At 46.0% G+C, this 17,037-nt stretch overlaps 2 protein-coding genes across 2 annotated transcripts; both read right to left on the reverse strand.

The window, feature by feature from the left end:
- Positions 1–179: 179 nt before the first annotated feature.
- Positions 180–6,236, reverse strand: LOC308141073 (multidrug and toxin extrusion protein 1-like; the record flags this gene model as incomplete). Its single annotated transcript, XM_080511076.1, has 17 exons — positions 180–476; positions 1,287–1,367; positions 1,509–1,603; positions 1,705–1,837; positions 1,994–2,063; positions 2,181–2,256; positions 2,340–2,448; positions 2,528–2,595; positions 2,694–2,807; positions 2,882–2,979; positions 3,069–3,166; positions 3,366–3,410; positions 3,512–3,554; positions 5,072–5,220; positions 5,351–5,419; positions 5,640–5,741; positions 6,129–6,236. 17 exons carry the CDS (start codon positions 6,234–6,236, stop codon positions 180–182), a joined length of 1,755 nt encoding a protein of 584 aa, XP_080367202.1.
- Positions 6,237–7,086: 850 nt separating this feature from the next.
- LOC308141084 (multidrug and toxin extrusion protein 1-like) lies at positions 7,087–14,094 on the reverse strand (the record flags this gene model as incomplete). Its single annotated transcript, XM_080511087.1, has 17 exons — positions 14,005–14,094; positions 13,611–13,712; positions 13,028–13,096; positions 11,271–11,419; positions 11,020–11,062; positions 10,899–10,943; positions 10,684–10,781; positions 10,504–10,601; positions 10,311–10,424; positions 10,147–10,214; positions 9,929–10,041; positions 9,763–9,834; positions 9,605–9,674; positions 8,672–8,804; positions 8,479–8,576; positions 8,299–8,406; positions 7,087–7,374 (listed from the first exon to the last, which is right to left on the reverse strand). Exons 1-17 carry the CDS (start codon positions 14,017–14,019, stop codon positions 7,087–7,089), a joined length of 1,683 nt encoding a protein of 560 aa, XP_080367213.1. The 5' UTR covers positions 14,020–14,094.
- Positions 14,095–17,037: the final 2,943 nt, after the last annotated feature.

The following is a 17,037-nucleotide window of genomic DNA, read 5'->3' on the forward strand; positions in this document are numbered from 1 at the left end:
CTGTACAATGTAAAGCCTTGAAATGAAGAAATATCGTTCACAATGCCTTTTGAATGAAATTGATCAATTTGCAAGTTTTTTTTTTTTGGGGGGGGGGGATTCCTGCAAAGAGTCGGAATCGTTCTGTTGAAAACATGAACCCGTCGCGTCGTGGTCGCCTTTCACTCGCTGCGGTTCGTTCATTCATCGGGAAGCAGCGCGGTGGAGAGGGCGTGGTCGGGCGAGTCTGTGGCGTTGATCTGGTCCAGAGTGACACTGGCGTTGGAGGACGGGGTCTCTGGCAGCGGCACGAGGACGTGCACAGCCGCTCCCGCAGCAAGGAGGACGACCGCCGCACACGTGGCGAGGCCTCGCCTGACGACCAGTTGTGTGGCGGAGAGACGTTTCCCCCTCGGCTGCCGGCCTGCAGGTTCACCCTCCGTCTCGGCGATCCCGTCGGGGCACTCGGCGCTCGCGGACCTGTAGCCGTCGCCTTGCTGGGAGGAAGCAGAGGAACAGCAGTCGTCATGAATTGATTTGGTTTAACATTAAAGGTCCCATGTTTTTACACTTTTCCAACAAATTCAAATTCCCCCAGTCTAAAAGTCCCTCTCGTGAGTTCGACTGAGAACAGGCTGGTTCTGTCCACGCCTCTGCAACAGAAATCCTAAACCTACCTTTTAATAGATACTGTTATACCATCAATGATGGACGCCGTTTAACAGGGCAACCAGTTAATCTGAATCACCGGTACAATGTGCACATTTTTATGGTGGATTTATTGCTATGACTCCTATAAACACAGTTTTTGAACGAGAATCTGACCCAGAGGGAGAAGGCGGCTCCCGAAGATGGTTATTTACAAATATTGCGTCTGAATACGTTATCGAGTTTGGTCGCATGCGCGTTGCCAAGCAGCTAGCGCTAACTCCTGCTAACTGTGGGGATAACCGTTACGGTTTTCATACTCTACTTAATTTATTCGCTATATCGGGAATCTTTGTAAGTTTCTATCTTCCAGTCGGAGGGTCAAAGTTAGTGTCCAGAGCCAGAGGGCGTAGTTATGTCCCTGCATGACATCATAAAGAGAAACTGTCTGAATCGCCTTTATGAGCACACGTTCGCTATGAAGTGGACCAAGTGAAAGAGATGACAGCTTTTCTTCACTTGTGGGGCCTCACACACAGGCTATGGGGACACATGTTGGTGTTAGAAACCATTGTAAAGTGAATTTTGCATAATATGGGACCTTTAAAACAACGCTAGTAATTTAGATTAATGGAAACAAAACTCATGGCAGTACTTACATCCCCGTTATTTGCTGACTGGTCAGTTGTATTTTCACCCAGCAGCGACATGCGCGTGTTTTTTTGAGCTCGTTTCACAGCCTGCAAAACAAGCAGCACGGAAAATTCAATTTATCTTTATTCCAGTATGTCGGTTAGATGAATTATGTTTGTCCCTGTAACTCCTGATGTCCAAAGTAAAGCCCTGTAGGAGTCCGACTGTTAGATTCTCCTCGGGCGCACCTCCTCAGTCATTCTCTCCCAGTTCATCCTGAAGATGACGATGATGTAGAAGCTGGATTGTAAGATGACACAAACTAGCAGTCCCAGCCAAAACCCTGCGGAGAAGAAGACAAGTTAAGCGGTAAAGCACCCAGCGGGCTTCACCTGCAGCGCAGCTTCTGGCGGATGACTAAATAGAGTTATTTTGGGATATTACCTAAAACTCGCAGTTTCGCAACAAACGTTAAAGTGACGCTCAGCGTGAGCCCTATGCAGTAGTACCCGACGAAATTAGCCACTGCTGGTATCTTCTGTTTGCCCGTGCCCAGGAAGATGCCTGTGCACACAGACTGCAATGTGAAGAGACAGAGCAATGCATTACGCTGCCACTCGTATGGTTCCCCAGCGATAGCCACTGAACAAAGACACACTGCATGCATTTCACGTTTACCTGGCACGCTATTCCCAGTTTGATTGTGTGCTACCAAGAAAGACATTCAACTCACCACAAGACCATCAAAGAACTGCAGGAAGCAGTAAACATTCATCAAGTGTGAAACCAAACCTATGATCTTCCTGCAGAGAAAGATTTACGAGGATTATGGCGTTGCGCATCCCTTTTCAAACAGCCATGTATCTTATATAGTGGATTATCACTGTTCTTCGGGTGTGCGTGCAGCCGTATAGACTCACTCATCAGAGGTGAAGATGTAGCCAATCACTGTTTTGGTGGAGGCAAGCACAACACCTTCAACCACTGCAATGCTTCCTGGACAGGAAAAGATTTTTCAGATCGCGGAGAAACACTGAAGAGCCGATCGGGGAGGGAGACGCGTAACATCTCCGACTGACCTGCGAGAGTGAGAGCCACTTTGCTGCTGAGGACGGCCCTGGCTCTGTCCCCGGCGCCCAGAGCGTTGCCCACCCGAGCACAGGCTGCAGCTTGGATTCCAAAAGGGAACTACGGATTCACCGTTCGAGAATAATTAGGGAAATCATTTGCTCCTGAAAGGGCTCGCGAGTGATTAAATACACGGTACCATGTAGGTGAGGACTGACACCATCATCAAGGCATGTTGGGCTGCCAGTTCATTTTCACTCAGCATCCCTGATAAGAGAAACAAACAGCCATAACTGTGTTACCTCGCCATTGCATTTAATATATATATATATATAAAAAAAAAAAAAGGATGCTGTTTGGATTACCTGCAAAGAATCCTCCAAACTCAAACACCCACCATTCGAAGCATTTCATCAGTGCACTGGGGATGGCCAACTTCATGTAGGAGCCCCACTCCTGCAGCGACTCCGCAGTCCAGCCTGCAGAGGGAGCAACACTCCAGTTTATAGAGAAACCAACTGGTCCATGAGAAGCGGCAGGACTTGTCCCTCACCCCCCCATGTCGTCACGTGGAGCTTCTTCCACCAGATGAAGGCAAAGAGAAACGCACAGATGTAAATCTGAGACAGGGTGTTGGCTGCTGCAGAACCACTGTAACACATGTTGAATATTTTAGTTTTTTGTTTTGATAAGTATGTACACATTATGCCCGGGGATTTAAAGTATCAGAGCACACCCACCTGACGCCCAGATCCAGCCAGTAGAGGAAGATGTAGTTGGTCACCACGTTTGCAATGTTTGCCATCGCTGCCGAGTACATTTGCGGCAGAATTATTCCCTGAGAACATCAATTAATTAGTCACACCGATTCTGTTACTGCAGAAGCTAATTTGGTGTGTGAGCAGAAATTAATCTAGTGTGAGCACACAGAGCGGTTTAATATATGCAAAGCAGCTGGGGCTTGCAGGAAGTGCAGGAACCTGCAAACACTTGGGGGGGAAACACAACTGGTGTGGAGAATTATAACATTGGAGCACCTGGTTCTGCAGGTAGGACACCTGAAGGTGGTGGAGAAACATTGCCTGCAGGGGGAAAATAAAGATCATTCATGAGTTGTGCACATCTCCACACATAATGCACAGAAACCTTTTGACATTTTGGTGTGAGGGAAGTAAAAACTCACTGGTACAGCAGGGAGGAAGACTGTAATATACAGCTGAGCTATTCTGGAAACAAGAAGCTCCAGTAAGAACCGATTAATAAAGTGTTTGTCACTTTAGTTATCTTAATCTCTTTTACTTGCACAGACATTGAAAAAAAACCCTGAAATTACATTTTGGTTGAGAGTTATATGCGTCGGCCGAATTGGAAGATGTGGAAGGTCGAGGATGTGAGTTTCCTTCCTGCTCAGCTGCTCCAGAGTTTCTGTGGTTGAACTAATGCTGCATCGCTCAGCCTCCTTGCTCTTGTCAGTCAGATACTGTCAAGTCTGCAGCAGGCAGCTGGATTCATCGTGAGTGCACTTGGCTCACTGAAGGTAGCAGCAGAGCCAGCGGGGGGCTGATGGAGTCTAGTAATCAAAAAAGCTTGTTTTTAAATGAGTGCAGCTATTAAAATGCCACCTTGGGAGGCTGAATCAGCGCATTTATTAACACTGTGGCGTAAATAATGCCTCATGGATGAATAGTGTGCACAAATCCTTTAAAGAGCTGGTGAGGCTTTAAAGTGTCTATTTCATGGAATTAAATTGACATTATAGTGAAAAAAAAACTAGATCGGAATTAATAGAGTGCCGGTGTTGACTTTATGCAACTGGCAGAGGTCATTTGTCCTCCCTCTGGAATACAGAGTTTCTGTTTCTGCACTTCAGACCGGTTTTAATGTGGCGCTGGTCGCCGGAGTCCTTCACCGACTCACATCTGCCAACATGGCTGGCGGTTGAAAGGGCTGCCAGTGGGCGGGGCGGACGTCCCGGCCTCACTGCCCCTCCTGCACCTCAACTGGCAGGCAACTCCTGCTCATTTCAGTTCAGAGGCATGAGCCGTGGCTAACCTGCAAGTTTGCATGTTGGAGGTTTTCTGTGGCCAGTCTCTGTCACCGGGCAGCGCGTCAGCCTGCTGACACGTTCATTTTAAAGTACTAGTGCTCAACTTTCAAGGCATCACAAGGCCAAACACCTTTTTATATGTGTCGTCAACCATCCGTCACCCGTTTGCCCCAATCAGAGGCTCAGGTCTGGCCAACCAATGCTGCTTGCAGTCCCACAAACCAAGCTGAAAAAACCTGCGACGACTGTGTGTTTGAAGCTCTTCCCCTTCAGCTGAGGTGTGTCGACTCCTGTGGTACTTTTATGAAGCAGCGGAAAACGTTTTTAATGAGACAAGCCTTTGAACTGCAGCTGCTCAATTGTACTTTTTTGTATAACTGTGTATGTTTTTCTTGCCTCGATATTTTTAATGATCTTTTCTCTCTTTTATTCTTTTATGTTGTTAGTGCCGTAAAGAGTCTGTGAAAGGTGCTATAATAAATCAAGTTCTATTCTATTCCATGAGAATGAAAACAGACCAGTCGTTATTTCGTTGACCACTGCAGTGACATAAGTGAATCTAACCATTGGCACTTCATTTCCATCACTCCCCGGTCATGGACACGTCGATATAAAACCAGAGGTTTCCACGGTCAACCCCAGCGACCTTGGCAAACGTCGTCCCCCGGTAGAGACGACGGTCACGCAGCTAGTCACCTGGCCACCTTGGGGTCCTGGCCCAGACACAACAGGATGGGCTGGGCGTTGATGAGGAGACCCCAGCAGGGCAGGCAGAACAACAGCAGGATGACGACGCCGCGCTGCAGGATCACTCCCACCCGCAGGAGGTTCCTGCCACCGAACGTCTGCGCAGCATCGTGACAATTGTTAGAGAGCAGGACAGTAACAAACGGAGGAAACGGTCAAAACATTCTGGTGTGTTACACGATTAAAAAAAAAAAAAAAAAAGAGGGGGGGGGGGGGGGGATTCCCAACCTGAGACACCAAAGTATCACATGCCAGTCCCAGGCCGTATCCCGTGGCTGCCGTGGTGACGTTAATGGTCTGAAATAAAGGCACAGCTTTATAAGCGATGTGTGTTTGATTTACAAGCGGAAGACGTGCAGTAAATTAGAAGTCGGGGGTCATTCCCGGCCGATTGCAGGAGATTTATCTTGATGAGCAGGACGTCACGTTGTTTTTCACTCCCTCAGCTGCCGTGTAATTAAATCCCCTCGTTATTCTCTTCATGTTCGCCGCCAAACACGTCCAGGGAGCCACTTACAGCAGAGGCTAATCCGTAACCGGCCATCACTTCATTTCCCAGACGTCCACAGAACATTGTGACCACAAACGGAAGCAGATAGTTGAGGACTCGAGAGAGCAGCTGGGGAAACAAGCAGTCACATTCTTGCGGGTCATACGGCCACCAAGTTATATCTGGTATCAGAAGTTTAGCTTAAGCAAACAAAGATGAATAAATAAATAAATCAAAATTCAGATTAAATCTTGACAAATGAGCTTCTACACTGTATTTTATCATTGGCAGGATTCAGGCAGTGACACCTGCCAAAGACAGTTTTAAGTCCTTCGATTTCTGACTCCAAGTCTCAGACGAGACCGTCTGTTTCCCTGACATCCTAACCTTCCCTCTGGCAGCAATAAACTCTCATCAATCCCCCCCCTGTATACGTGTGCGTTTCGCCGAAGGCAGCCTAAATCCACACATGCTCGGGCAGACGAAACAGCAAGTGTGACCAGTGCCAGTCCTTACCAGAGGCCCCGTCATTCTCAGGATGTGGTACAGCTCCTCTCTGTGGGCGGCGGGAACCCTGCGGCGCACCCACCTGCAGCAGAAAAGCTTGTCACTCGCCCTCTTCATGTCCTCAACGTGGGATGCGAACACGGGACCCTTCCAACCAAAGTGTTGCTCTTTCCTCTCACGCACTTGTCTTCGCTGCTCCGCAGGAAGCCGAAGAGGACGGAGATCTCAGCTGGCCCGGATCCACGCGAGGGCCAGCTGAAACAACACAGATTGTGAGTGAAAGACATGAAGAAGAAGAAAAGCCCCGCACAACAAACACTGGGGACGGAGGACTTGAAAGCAAGAATGTTATTTGGCCGAGTGCTTAAAACTTGTGTTAAAACCCAATTATGGGCCTCAGGTTGTGGTCATTTGAGGAAGACCTGCAAGAAGAATAACACTGGGTTGGTTTCCATCACTGGAATAATAAAACATTGACTAATGACTCAACCAGAAATATTGGGACTGTGATGAGTGAAGCCTGAACTGAACACCTGCTGAACGTTGAGCAGCTTCAGCTGCTATCGTGATAAAATTCAATACTGAAAAACAATATGACACATTTATTTAAACACAGCAGCTGAAGGGTGAGGGCAAGTGCCTTCACAGGACTGTGATTATAAAAAGAAGCAAAGACTCACTCACATGCAGTATTTTATTAAAAGAACAATTGACAATTGTCATTTTCTTTCAATGTCTAAAACAAGTCACAATCAGATTAGATTAAAAGTCTGAATCGGTCCAGTAAGTAAAGTTTCACTACAAGCTGAAAGCAACAGAAAGATTTAATAGCTTCAACTGATAAACAAGTGAAAATCTGTTTTACACAGCGTTACATTACACACCAACGTTTCCCAGCCCTGCTTTGAGCCGCTGGAACATGAAGTCCATGAGTGCAAACGATGATTTACCTCCACCGGCTTTACGGCTATGCCGCATTTACAGGCACCAGCACAGTGGGGAGGATCTGATCGGGTGTATAAGAAGCATTGTTTTGGTCCACGGTGAGATTAGTACTTGAATGTGTGACCTCTGGGAGGGGCACGGCGAAGTGCACACATATTCCCACAGCCAGAAGTACGATCGCGGCACACATGGTGAGGCCTCGTCTGATGACCAGCTGCACGGTGGAGAGTCTCTTCTGCTGTGGCGCTGCAGCGTCGTCCTGCAGCTCAGCCGTCGGGTCGGGGCTCACCGACACGTAGCTGTCCACCGACTGGAGGGGGACAGGATAAACCTCAGGGAATTATTAGGACTTCATGTCCTGTCCAACCAAAACACCAGGTCTGAAATTCGGAACTATTTTGTTACTGAGAATGGTGTGCTTTTTACATTTTTTAATTAATCTGGTTTGTTTTTAGACTATTTCTATTCCAAATTAAATTAAATTAAATTAAATTAAATTAAATTAAATTAAATTAAATTAAATTAAATTAAATTAAATTAAATTAAATTAAATTAAATTAAATTAAATTAAATTAAATTAAATTAAATTAAATTAAATTCCTGCTTTGTCTTAACTATTTATTCTATCTATTTCTTCCTTCTTTTCTCTTTATTCCATTTATTTGTCAATATGGTTGTTTTTTTGTTGTTTTTTTATCTAAAGAGCTCTATCTAGTCTTATTCCACTTTATTTCTGTTTAGTTTTCAATCCTATTCAGTGTTTTATTCCTTTCATTCTGTAATTGGTTCTATTGTCATCCACTGTCATTATACATGTGCTTCTATTCTAATCTATTCTTCAAATAAAACGTCTCACATGGGATATGTAGTACGTTTAAAAGAAGAGTGTGTCAGGTGAATGTTTATGATTTAGTAATGCTTCATAGGTAAAAATTACACACAAAGCAATATAGTGGAAAATAACTGTTGTTATTATACCTCTTTCATACTGTGGTATGTTTCATTTAGCTTTCCACTGCAGGAGGGCGGGTGGGGGTGGGGAGGGGAGCTCTCTCTCACACAAGCCTCACTTTCAATACTTTTAATACTCACATTCAAAGGTTTCAGTGACGACTATATATGTCCTTTGCCACTTTAACATGATGTGCCGCACATACTTTGCAAAATGAACAGAAAAAAGTGAAGCGAAACGTCATATTTTCTGCACATTGATGGCAAGTTTGCATCTACTTACTTTCCCATTACTTGCAGTCTGGCCAATAAAAGGATTACCCTGAGCATCGGTGGGAGAGTCTGTGCTCAATAGAGTCAGGTTTGTCTTTTTCTGAGCTCGTTTCACCGCCTGAAAACAAGGAGATTTTAAAGAATTAAGCTCAGCATGAGCCGGACAGGTCATCAGAAGCATTCACTGCACCTCCTCAGTCATTGTCTTCCAGTTCAGCTTGAAGATGATGACGGCCGTGTAAAAGCTGGCCTGTATGAAGGCGGCGACAAGCAGACCCAGCCAGAAGCCTGCAGACGCACGGACCGATTAGGATGTCAGAAATACTGTGCAATAGTTAAACCGTCTTCAATGTTTACTACGATAAAACATTTGACGTCATTACCTAAAATTCTCATTTTTGCGACAAACATCAGGACGACAGCAAGAAGAAGTCCTACGCAGTAGTAGCCAACAAAATTAGCCACGGCTGGTATCTTCTGTTTCCCAGTGCCCAAGAAGATGCCTGTACACACACACTGAAGATGGGGAAAGTACACTTAACTTTTTTGCATCACACTGCAGGAATATTTGTTTTTGTTCGGTGAAAAACCTGCAAGAATGAGAGAAAAGAGACAAACCCCAGTATCGAGAGAAATAAAGATTCAAAACAATCAAGATTCTTGCGCAAGGGCAGAGGAATGAAATCACCTCACAGCTCCTTCATCGATCCGCAAAGTTCTTCCCTCCGTTGCCCGATTTTATTCAGTAATTTAGCAATTTTATTTATTGATTTATTGATTTTTCAGTTTAAATATCAAATAACTTGATCAGTTCATTTCCTCACTAAACACACTAAAGTAGTCTCATGCTCAACCGACTGCAAGGCTACGAGCTTCGCTCACAGGAAGATATTTTAACTGCGCCGCTCTGAGACGTCTTCAAGGTCTCTGGCCTTCGGGTCGGAGGAATATCTTGTCTTAGGGTAATCCTACCTTCTCAGCTCACATAGAAGTGTACTTACACACACACACACACACACACACACACACACACAGGCCTGAGAACTAGTGTTACCTGCTATCTTGTATCTCTGAATGAGAATGTAGCCGCCTACTTCAACGGTGTGAATAAAATCGGGCAACGGAGGGAAGAACTTTGCGGATCGATGAAGGAGCTGTGAGGTGATTTCATTCCTCTGCCCTTGCGCAAGAATCTTGATCGTTTTGAATCTTTATTTCTCTCGATACTGGGGTTTGTCTCTTTTCTTTCATTCTTGCGGGTTTTTCACCTAACAGTTTTGCACACAACTAAAGTTCACACAGACACACACACTCACCACAAGACCGTCAAACAACTGAAGGGCGCAGTAAGCACCCATCAATTGGGACACCAGGCCTACAATTTCCCTGAAACGATAATTATCGCGTTGTTTATGCTCGGCAGTTTCGCAGCTGTAACATGCGGCGACGCGCTGCAGCAGCAGGACAGACTCACTGGTCAGATGTGAAGATGTAGCCAATCACTGTTTTGGTGGAACAAAGCAAAACACCTTCGACCACGGCAAAGCTACCTGGAAAAGAGGGGCTGTGAAATCTGTCCAACGGTGCAAAACGTTGACTGTATTTACTGATGTGGGCGACGGCAGCAGATTGATGACCACTGACATGCGAGACCAAGAGACAGCTTGGTGGTGAGGAGAGCTTTGGCGGTGTCTCCGGCCCCGAGGGCGTTGCCCACCCGAGCACAGGCGGCGGCTTGGATACCAAGAGGGAACTTCGTCGTGTTTGGGAGAAATGAAATACAGACATGCTTAAATTGTGAACAGCAATGGATTTGAGTTTCTGCGAGCTCGGAGACGTTGCAGGCGAGACGCGGTACCATGTAAGTGATGAACGAAATCATTATCACGGCGTGTTGGGCGGCGAGCTCGGCTTCACTCATCATCCCTGACGATCAGACACAGAGGCGCAATCACAGCCGTGTCACACTGCAGCACGACCTGCTTTGATACGATCAATTCATCAATCCTGCATGTTGCCAACCTGCGAAGAATCCCCCAAACTCATACAGCCACCACTCAAAACAAGTCATCATTGTGCTGGGGATGGCCAGCTTCATGTAGGAGCCCCACTCCTGCAGCGATTCTGCAGACCAGCCTGCAGGGGGCGAGAGAGGCTCTTGTTTGTGATGCAGGAGGGAGATCCGGCCAGGCCAGTGAATATGAGATTCCCTCACCTCCCCATGTGGTCACATGGAGCTTCTTCCACCAGATGTATGCAAACAGGAAAGCGCAGATGTAAATCCAAGACAGCGCATTGGCTGCCGCGGACCCGCTGTGAGGGACGAGCACAAGATATGGTGACGGTCCATCAATCAGAAAACTTCGTACAGCGCTGGCGGTGCGAGGACACCCACCTCACACCCAGATCCAGCCAGTGGAGGAAGATGTAGTTGGTCAACACGTTGGCGACGTTCGCCAGTGCAGCAGTGTACATCTGCGGCAGGATGATTCCCTGAGAACACAGAGACCACAGGGTGAGGGTGGATCAGCCCGGCCTCCACTCTCGACAGTGAGTTGATGAAACAAACGGAGGGTTTCGGGGCTCGAGCGCAGGACGTTTAACACACACCTGGTTTTGGAGATAAGACACCTGAAGGCCATGCAGGAACATCGCCTGAAAGACAGAAACAGGGTTCGATACCACAATGAAGGCTTCCTAACGAGACGTGGAGATGGAGGTGGCAACTCACAGGCACTGCAGGGAGGAAGGCTGTAATGTACAGCTGGGCAATTCTGAAATGAAAAAAAGGCTCTTCTGTTTGAGGCAAGATGCTGTTTCATGTCAGCAGCTCATCCATTTCTCCTCCATTTAAAATGACTGGAAGTAATGAGTTCTTGTATAATTCTGTAGCGGCCAGATGGGGTTTATGTATTAGTGGGAGCTCAGCAGGGTACGGTCTGATTGATTACAGAGATAGTGAGTTCTACAGGGGGGAATTACCGGGCCACCTTGGGGTCCTGGCCCAGACACAACAGGATGGGCTCGGCGTTGATGAGGAGACCCCAGCAGGGCAGGCAGAACAACAGCAGAATGACGACGCCGCGCTGCAGGATCACGCCCACCCGCAGGAGGTTCCTGCCACCGAACGTCTGTGTGGCAGAACACGAGGAGAACATGGACAGAACACGGGGAGAACATGAACCAAGCACAGGGAGAACATGAACAGAACACGGGGAGAACATGGGGAGAACATGGACAGAACACAGGGAGAACATGGACAGAACACGGGGAGAACATGAACCGAACACAGGGAGAACGTGAACAGAACACAGGGAGAACATGGACAGAACACAGGGAGAACATGAACAGAACATGGGAAGAACATGGACAGAACACAGGGAGAACATGGGGAGAACATGGACAGAACACAGGGAGAACATGAACAGAACATGGGAAGAACATGGACAGAACACAGGGAGAACATGAACAGAACATGGGGAGAACATGGACAGAACACGGGGAGAACATGGACAGAACACGGGGAGAACATGAACAGAACACGGGGAGAACATGGGAAGAACATGGACAGAACACAGGGAGAACATGGGGAGAACATGGACAGAACACGGGGAGAACATGAGTAGAACATGGACAGAACACGAGTAGAACATGGGGACAACATGGGGAGAACACAGGGAGAACATGGACAGAACACGGGTAGAACATGGACAGAACATGGGGAGAACATGGACAGAACATGGGGAGAACATGGACAGAACACAGGGAGAACATGGACAGAACACAGGGAGAACATTGACAGAACACAGGGAGAACATGGACAGAACATGGACAGAACACGGGTAGAACATGGGGACAACATGGGGAGAACACAGGGAGAACATGGACAGAACACGGGTAGAACATGGACAGAACATGGGGAGAACATGGACAGAACATGGGGAGAACATGGACAGAACACAGGGAGAACATGGGGAGAACATGGACAGAACATGGGGAGAACATGGACAGAACATGGGGAGAACATGGACAGAACACAGGGAGAACATGGACAGAACACAGGGAGAACATTGACAGAACACAGGGAGAACATGGACAGAACACGGGTAGAACATGGGGAGAACATGGGGAGAACATGGACAGAACACAGGGAGAACATTGACAGAACACAGGGAGAACATGGACAGAACATGGACAGAACACGGGGAGAACATGGACAGAACACGGGTAGAACATGGACAGAACACGGGGAGAACATGGACAGAACACGGGTAGAACATGGACAGAACACAGAGAGAACACAGGGAGAACATGGACAGAACACAGGGAGAACATGGACAGAACATGGACAGAACACGGGGAGAACATGGACAGAACACGGGTAGAACATGGACAGAACACGGGGAGAACATGGACAGAACACGGGTAGAACATGGACAGAACACAGAGAGAACACAGGGAGAACATGGACAGAACACAGGGAGAACATGGACAGAACACGGGTAGAACATGGGGAGAACATGGACAGAACACGGGTAGAACACGGGGAGAACATGGACAGAACACGGGGAGAACATGGACAGAACACAGGGAGAACATGGACAGAACACGGGGAGAACATGGACAGAACACAGGGAGAACATGGACAGAGCACGGGTAGAACACGGGGAGCGTTACTCATTTCATGCAGTAGAATAAACAACAGGATGGAATGACAGGAAGATAAACATTTTCCAAACCTGAGACACCAGAGTGTCACATGCCAGAGCCAAACCGCAGCCTGTCGCTGCCGTGGAAACATTGATCGCCTGGAGTGAATGAATGAATGAATGACTGAATGAATAAATGAATGACTGAATGTATGAATGAATGGTACAATGGCCTCTCTCAGCAAATGACACATAAGAGGCACACTCTCACTCGCATGTGGAATAAACACAGGCTGAATGTCTCGGCGTGTTGATGGGGTGAAAGCAGAAGCTCCAGGTTTTGTATAAAAGCTGCTTCGACATGGTTTCAGTCCTTGACGTCATTCTGGGCCGTCCTTTTCCTTCTAGAGTGCCGCTGCTGCACAACGTCTCCAGACAAACACACTGACGGACACTTGGAACTAATATTTCCGTAACTCATGAGAGCAAATGTAATAATTATTGATCAATCCAGCCTTGTGAAAAGCTTCGCAGGCCAGTTCATAGGTTGTTTTTTTTTTGTTTTTTTTTCTGTGTTTATTCCCATGCTGTCAGGAGCTTTTGAAATTCTGTCTCATGTCATTCTCTTCACAATGTCCTGCACGTGTCCACGCTGCTCCAGTCGACCACTTACAGCAGACGCTAATCCGTAGCCAGCCAGCACGTCGTTTCCCAGACGTCCACAGAACATTGTGACCACAAATGGAAGCAGGTAATTGAGGATTCGAGAGAACAGCTGCAAAGTAAAACATCCTCCGTTGATGCAGGTGAAACACACACACACACACACACACACACACACACACTGACGCTGCTCTCCCTGCAAATAAGCTGCCATTTTTCACTGCAAACCGCCGGACAATTCTTCACGTTGATCGATCGCTTCCTCTGAAATTCAGATGTAAAGTCTATTTTATGTGACACGTTAGACAACACAGCCATCAGTCTTGCGCCGTGAGAATCTCGGCTTCCTTGCGAAGGTGACCTTGAGCACGAGTTGGGAGACGCAGAGCGGAAGCGGGACTCACCAGAGGCCCGGTCATCCTCAGGATGTGGAAGAGTTCATCTCTGTGGGCGACGGGGACTTTTTTGCGAAGCCACCGGCAGCAGAAGAGCTTGTCGCTCGGGTTCATGTCTGCAGCCTTCAAACCACAACCACTGAACCAAATGTATCCCGATGCTTCCGAAGCTGGATTCTCCACCGTCCAGTAGAGTATTACCGCTTTTTTTTTTCGTTCTTAAAGGTTACTAATTGATTCGGTGGGGGTCGGTTGTGCAATCAGTTTTATGTTTCATTGTGAGAGAAAGTAAAACATTTCCATAATGTAGAACAAGGATATTCAGGGCACATGGTGGAATGAAGGCTGTCACTCAGTTCACTTTACAGTATTATAATACAGCCTGTTGATTGGCCAGTTGGAGTATTTATGTATGTATTCATCTTGCTTTGGACTTTCCTCTGACAACATCAATATGGTCAGGGACGGCTCACGCACCCTGTTTGGACTGCTGCCGTCAGACAAACGTACGGTGGCCCTGAAGTGCAAACCACAACAACAAATCACTAAACACAACAACAAATTCAAAAACACAACTGCAAATTCAAAAACACAACAAATGAAAAAACAAAACTGCAAATTGAAAAACACAACAAATGAAAAAAACACAACTGCAGATTAAAAAAAACAACAACAAATGAAAAAACACAACAACAAATGAAAAAACACAAGTGATTTGGTGATTTGTTGTTGTGGTTTGCAGCGGGGGGCCAGCCTAATGGAATGTACTCCAGTGTGTGTATGTTTGTTTTATCCCTCTATTTTTTTTTACATTTGAACAGTTTTTATTTGTACTTTTTATTGATTTGATGGTGCACTGATGGGTTGGCACTTTGTACTGGTGACAAGGACAATAAAGCTTCTATTCTAGTTCTATTCTATTAAAGAGAATGACTTCATTTTCCATGAGAAACATTTTCATCTGCTCAGTTACTATGTTTTATTCAACATCTGGTTGTTATTAGAACCTATTCAGCTGAATCCCTCCGGCATAGGATAAGAATAATACTATTCAAGCATGGCCAGTCATCTGAATATTCTTTCTTCTTATTTTTTTCCCAGTAAAAGACTTACAAATATGAAGGACACAAGTTTTCCTGCTAGCGCTTTGATCTCACTTAACAGCAACGACATGAAAGCTCTCTATATATCATGTTGTAACAGGTTGTGAATATGAATTCATGTAGTTTATAATCCAGGGAGAAAAAGCTAGTTTTATGAATGACATTGATCTTTTTAAATGTTTTAAGGTGGCTCGAGGTTGAATCAAACAGAATTTCACAGAGAATGATGAGTCAGCACAAACTCAATGTGCCGCTCAGGTCCCAGGGTTGTCAGATACAACATGAGAAGTCAAGGCAGGACTTTTCAGGGAAAGATTCAGCGTTTTAATGGCTTTGTGTTTTGTTTTTTTTGTCCCTTTGAAGAAAAATCAGTCCTTCATCAGTTTTGTCACGCGGCTGAGAACCGAGTCCGTGTTTCGTGTTTGTCGATATCAAACATGGCGTCGTCACGTGTTTCCAGCTGCTGCTGAGAAGAACCAGAGAGTTCTCTGTCGGCAGCATCCGAAATGAGACGCAAACCTCTGCTGCTGTCTGACAGAGGAACCTGTTCAAACGGAAAACACGACTTTACATTTTTACAGAAACAGACATTAAACTGCACAGACTCCATAATTTCATGCACACAGAAAAAAAAAAAGAAGACGTTTTCAAAGTGTTCTTATTTTTTTGGTGATTTACTCTGAAAGGAAAAGGACACGAAACCAAAATAGAACATTTGGCTTCCGTCTTGTTTTCGTCCATTCATTTTCTTGACTGCTGGAGCCCCCTGCTAACAGTCACACTCACATCTGCAATTCCGTTGAGAACACGAGTTATGACTTTGAAGTGGAGCAAAGTAACTTTACTAGTTAAAAGTAAACAAAGCTCTGACCAGTCTTAATGGTTGTATTAATGCCGTGTTGATGTGACACATGAGTGGATCAGGGGGATTCTCTCATCAGCTCATGTTACATCAGTTAGTTTGAGGAAGAGGCTTATGAACTGGAAGTTCCTGAGAGAAACTGATTTGTGCAGTGGCAGTACTACTAACATGGAGACAGTTTTTATGAAGGCAAGCCGACAGTTATTCTTTTGTTTCCCACACCGTTGAGAGCACAGACACAAAACGCTCCAATGTTTGTTAATGATTCCTCGAACCGTTTCCTGAAAAAAAAAAAAAAAAAAATCCCATACCACGCGGATGGGAGAGGTACCTCATGGTAGAGATCAGCGTTTGTTGCCATGGAGACCCTGCGATCAAAAGAAAGGCAGGCACACAAACCTTCCTCTGGGATTTTCTGGTTTAACCATGAGCTCTTTAGGCGTACTTTTCATTTTGACTACTTTTGATTTAACCTTAATATTTCACTATTTAAAGCAGTTTAACGTGAAGAACTGGTGTCTTTTGTTTTCAGCACAACCTCGAGTGTGATTCTACAGTTATTTATTCATTTTTGACGCACTGGATTGAACACACCGGCCCTGAAATTGAAAATAATCATAATAATTGTGTATATTGACAGTCACTAACATGTCCAACAAAACATTTTCACACCTTAGAAAGCAGATCCAATCAGTTAAAGCTGCAGCCGTCTGGAGAGGAGCTCATGTCACAGCAATATCCTTCAGGACTGAAATGAACAAAGACGACGAAGAGCTGCGCTCATCTGGCTGCAAATTCAATTCAAAACAGACGAGAAAAAGGCTTTTTTTTTAACAAGATGATCAGTGAAAGACTGAACAGACGTGATCAATTGGAAAAAGGCTTCCTGTTCATTGTGTTTGCCCTCAATGAGGTGGCTTCATGGTGACGAGCCCGAGGCTCCATGTTGCTCAATCAATCAGGCTGCAGCGCCATGAACACCTCCAGCTGCAGCGCCACTGATCCCCATCTGTCACTTATTATTTTCTCTTCCATTGTTCTTGTCCCGCGGAGTCCGTCAGGCGGCGCCTCGTGTCT

The sequence above is a fragment of the Blennius ocellaris genome (genome assembly GCF_963422515.1).
Source record: "Blennius ocellaris genome assembly, chromosome: 2".
Taxonomy (NCBI): Eukaryota; Metazoa; Chordata; class Actinopteri; order Blenniiformes; family Blenniidae; genus Blennius; species Blennius ocellaris.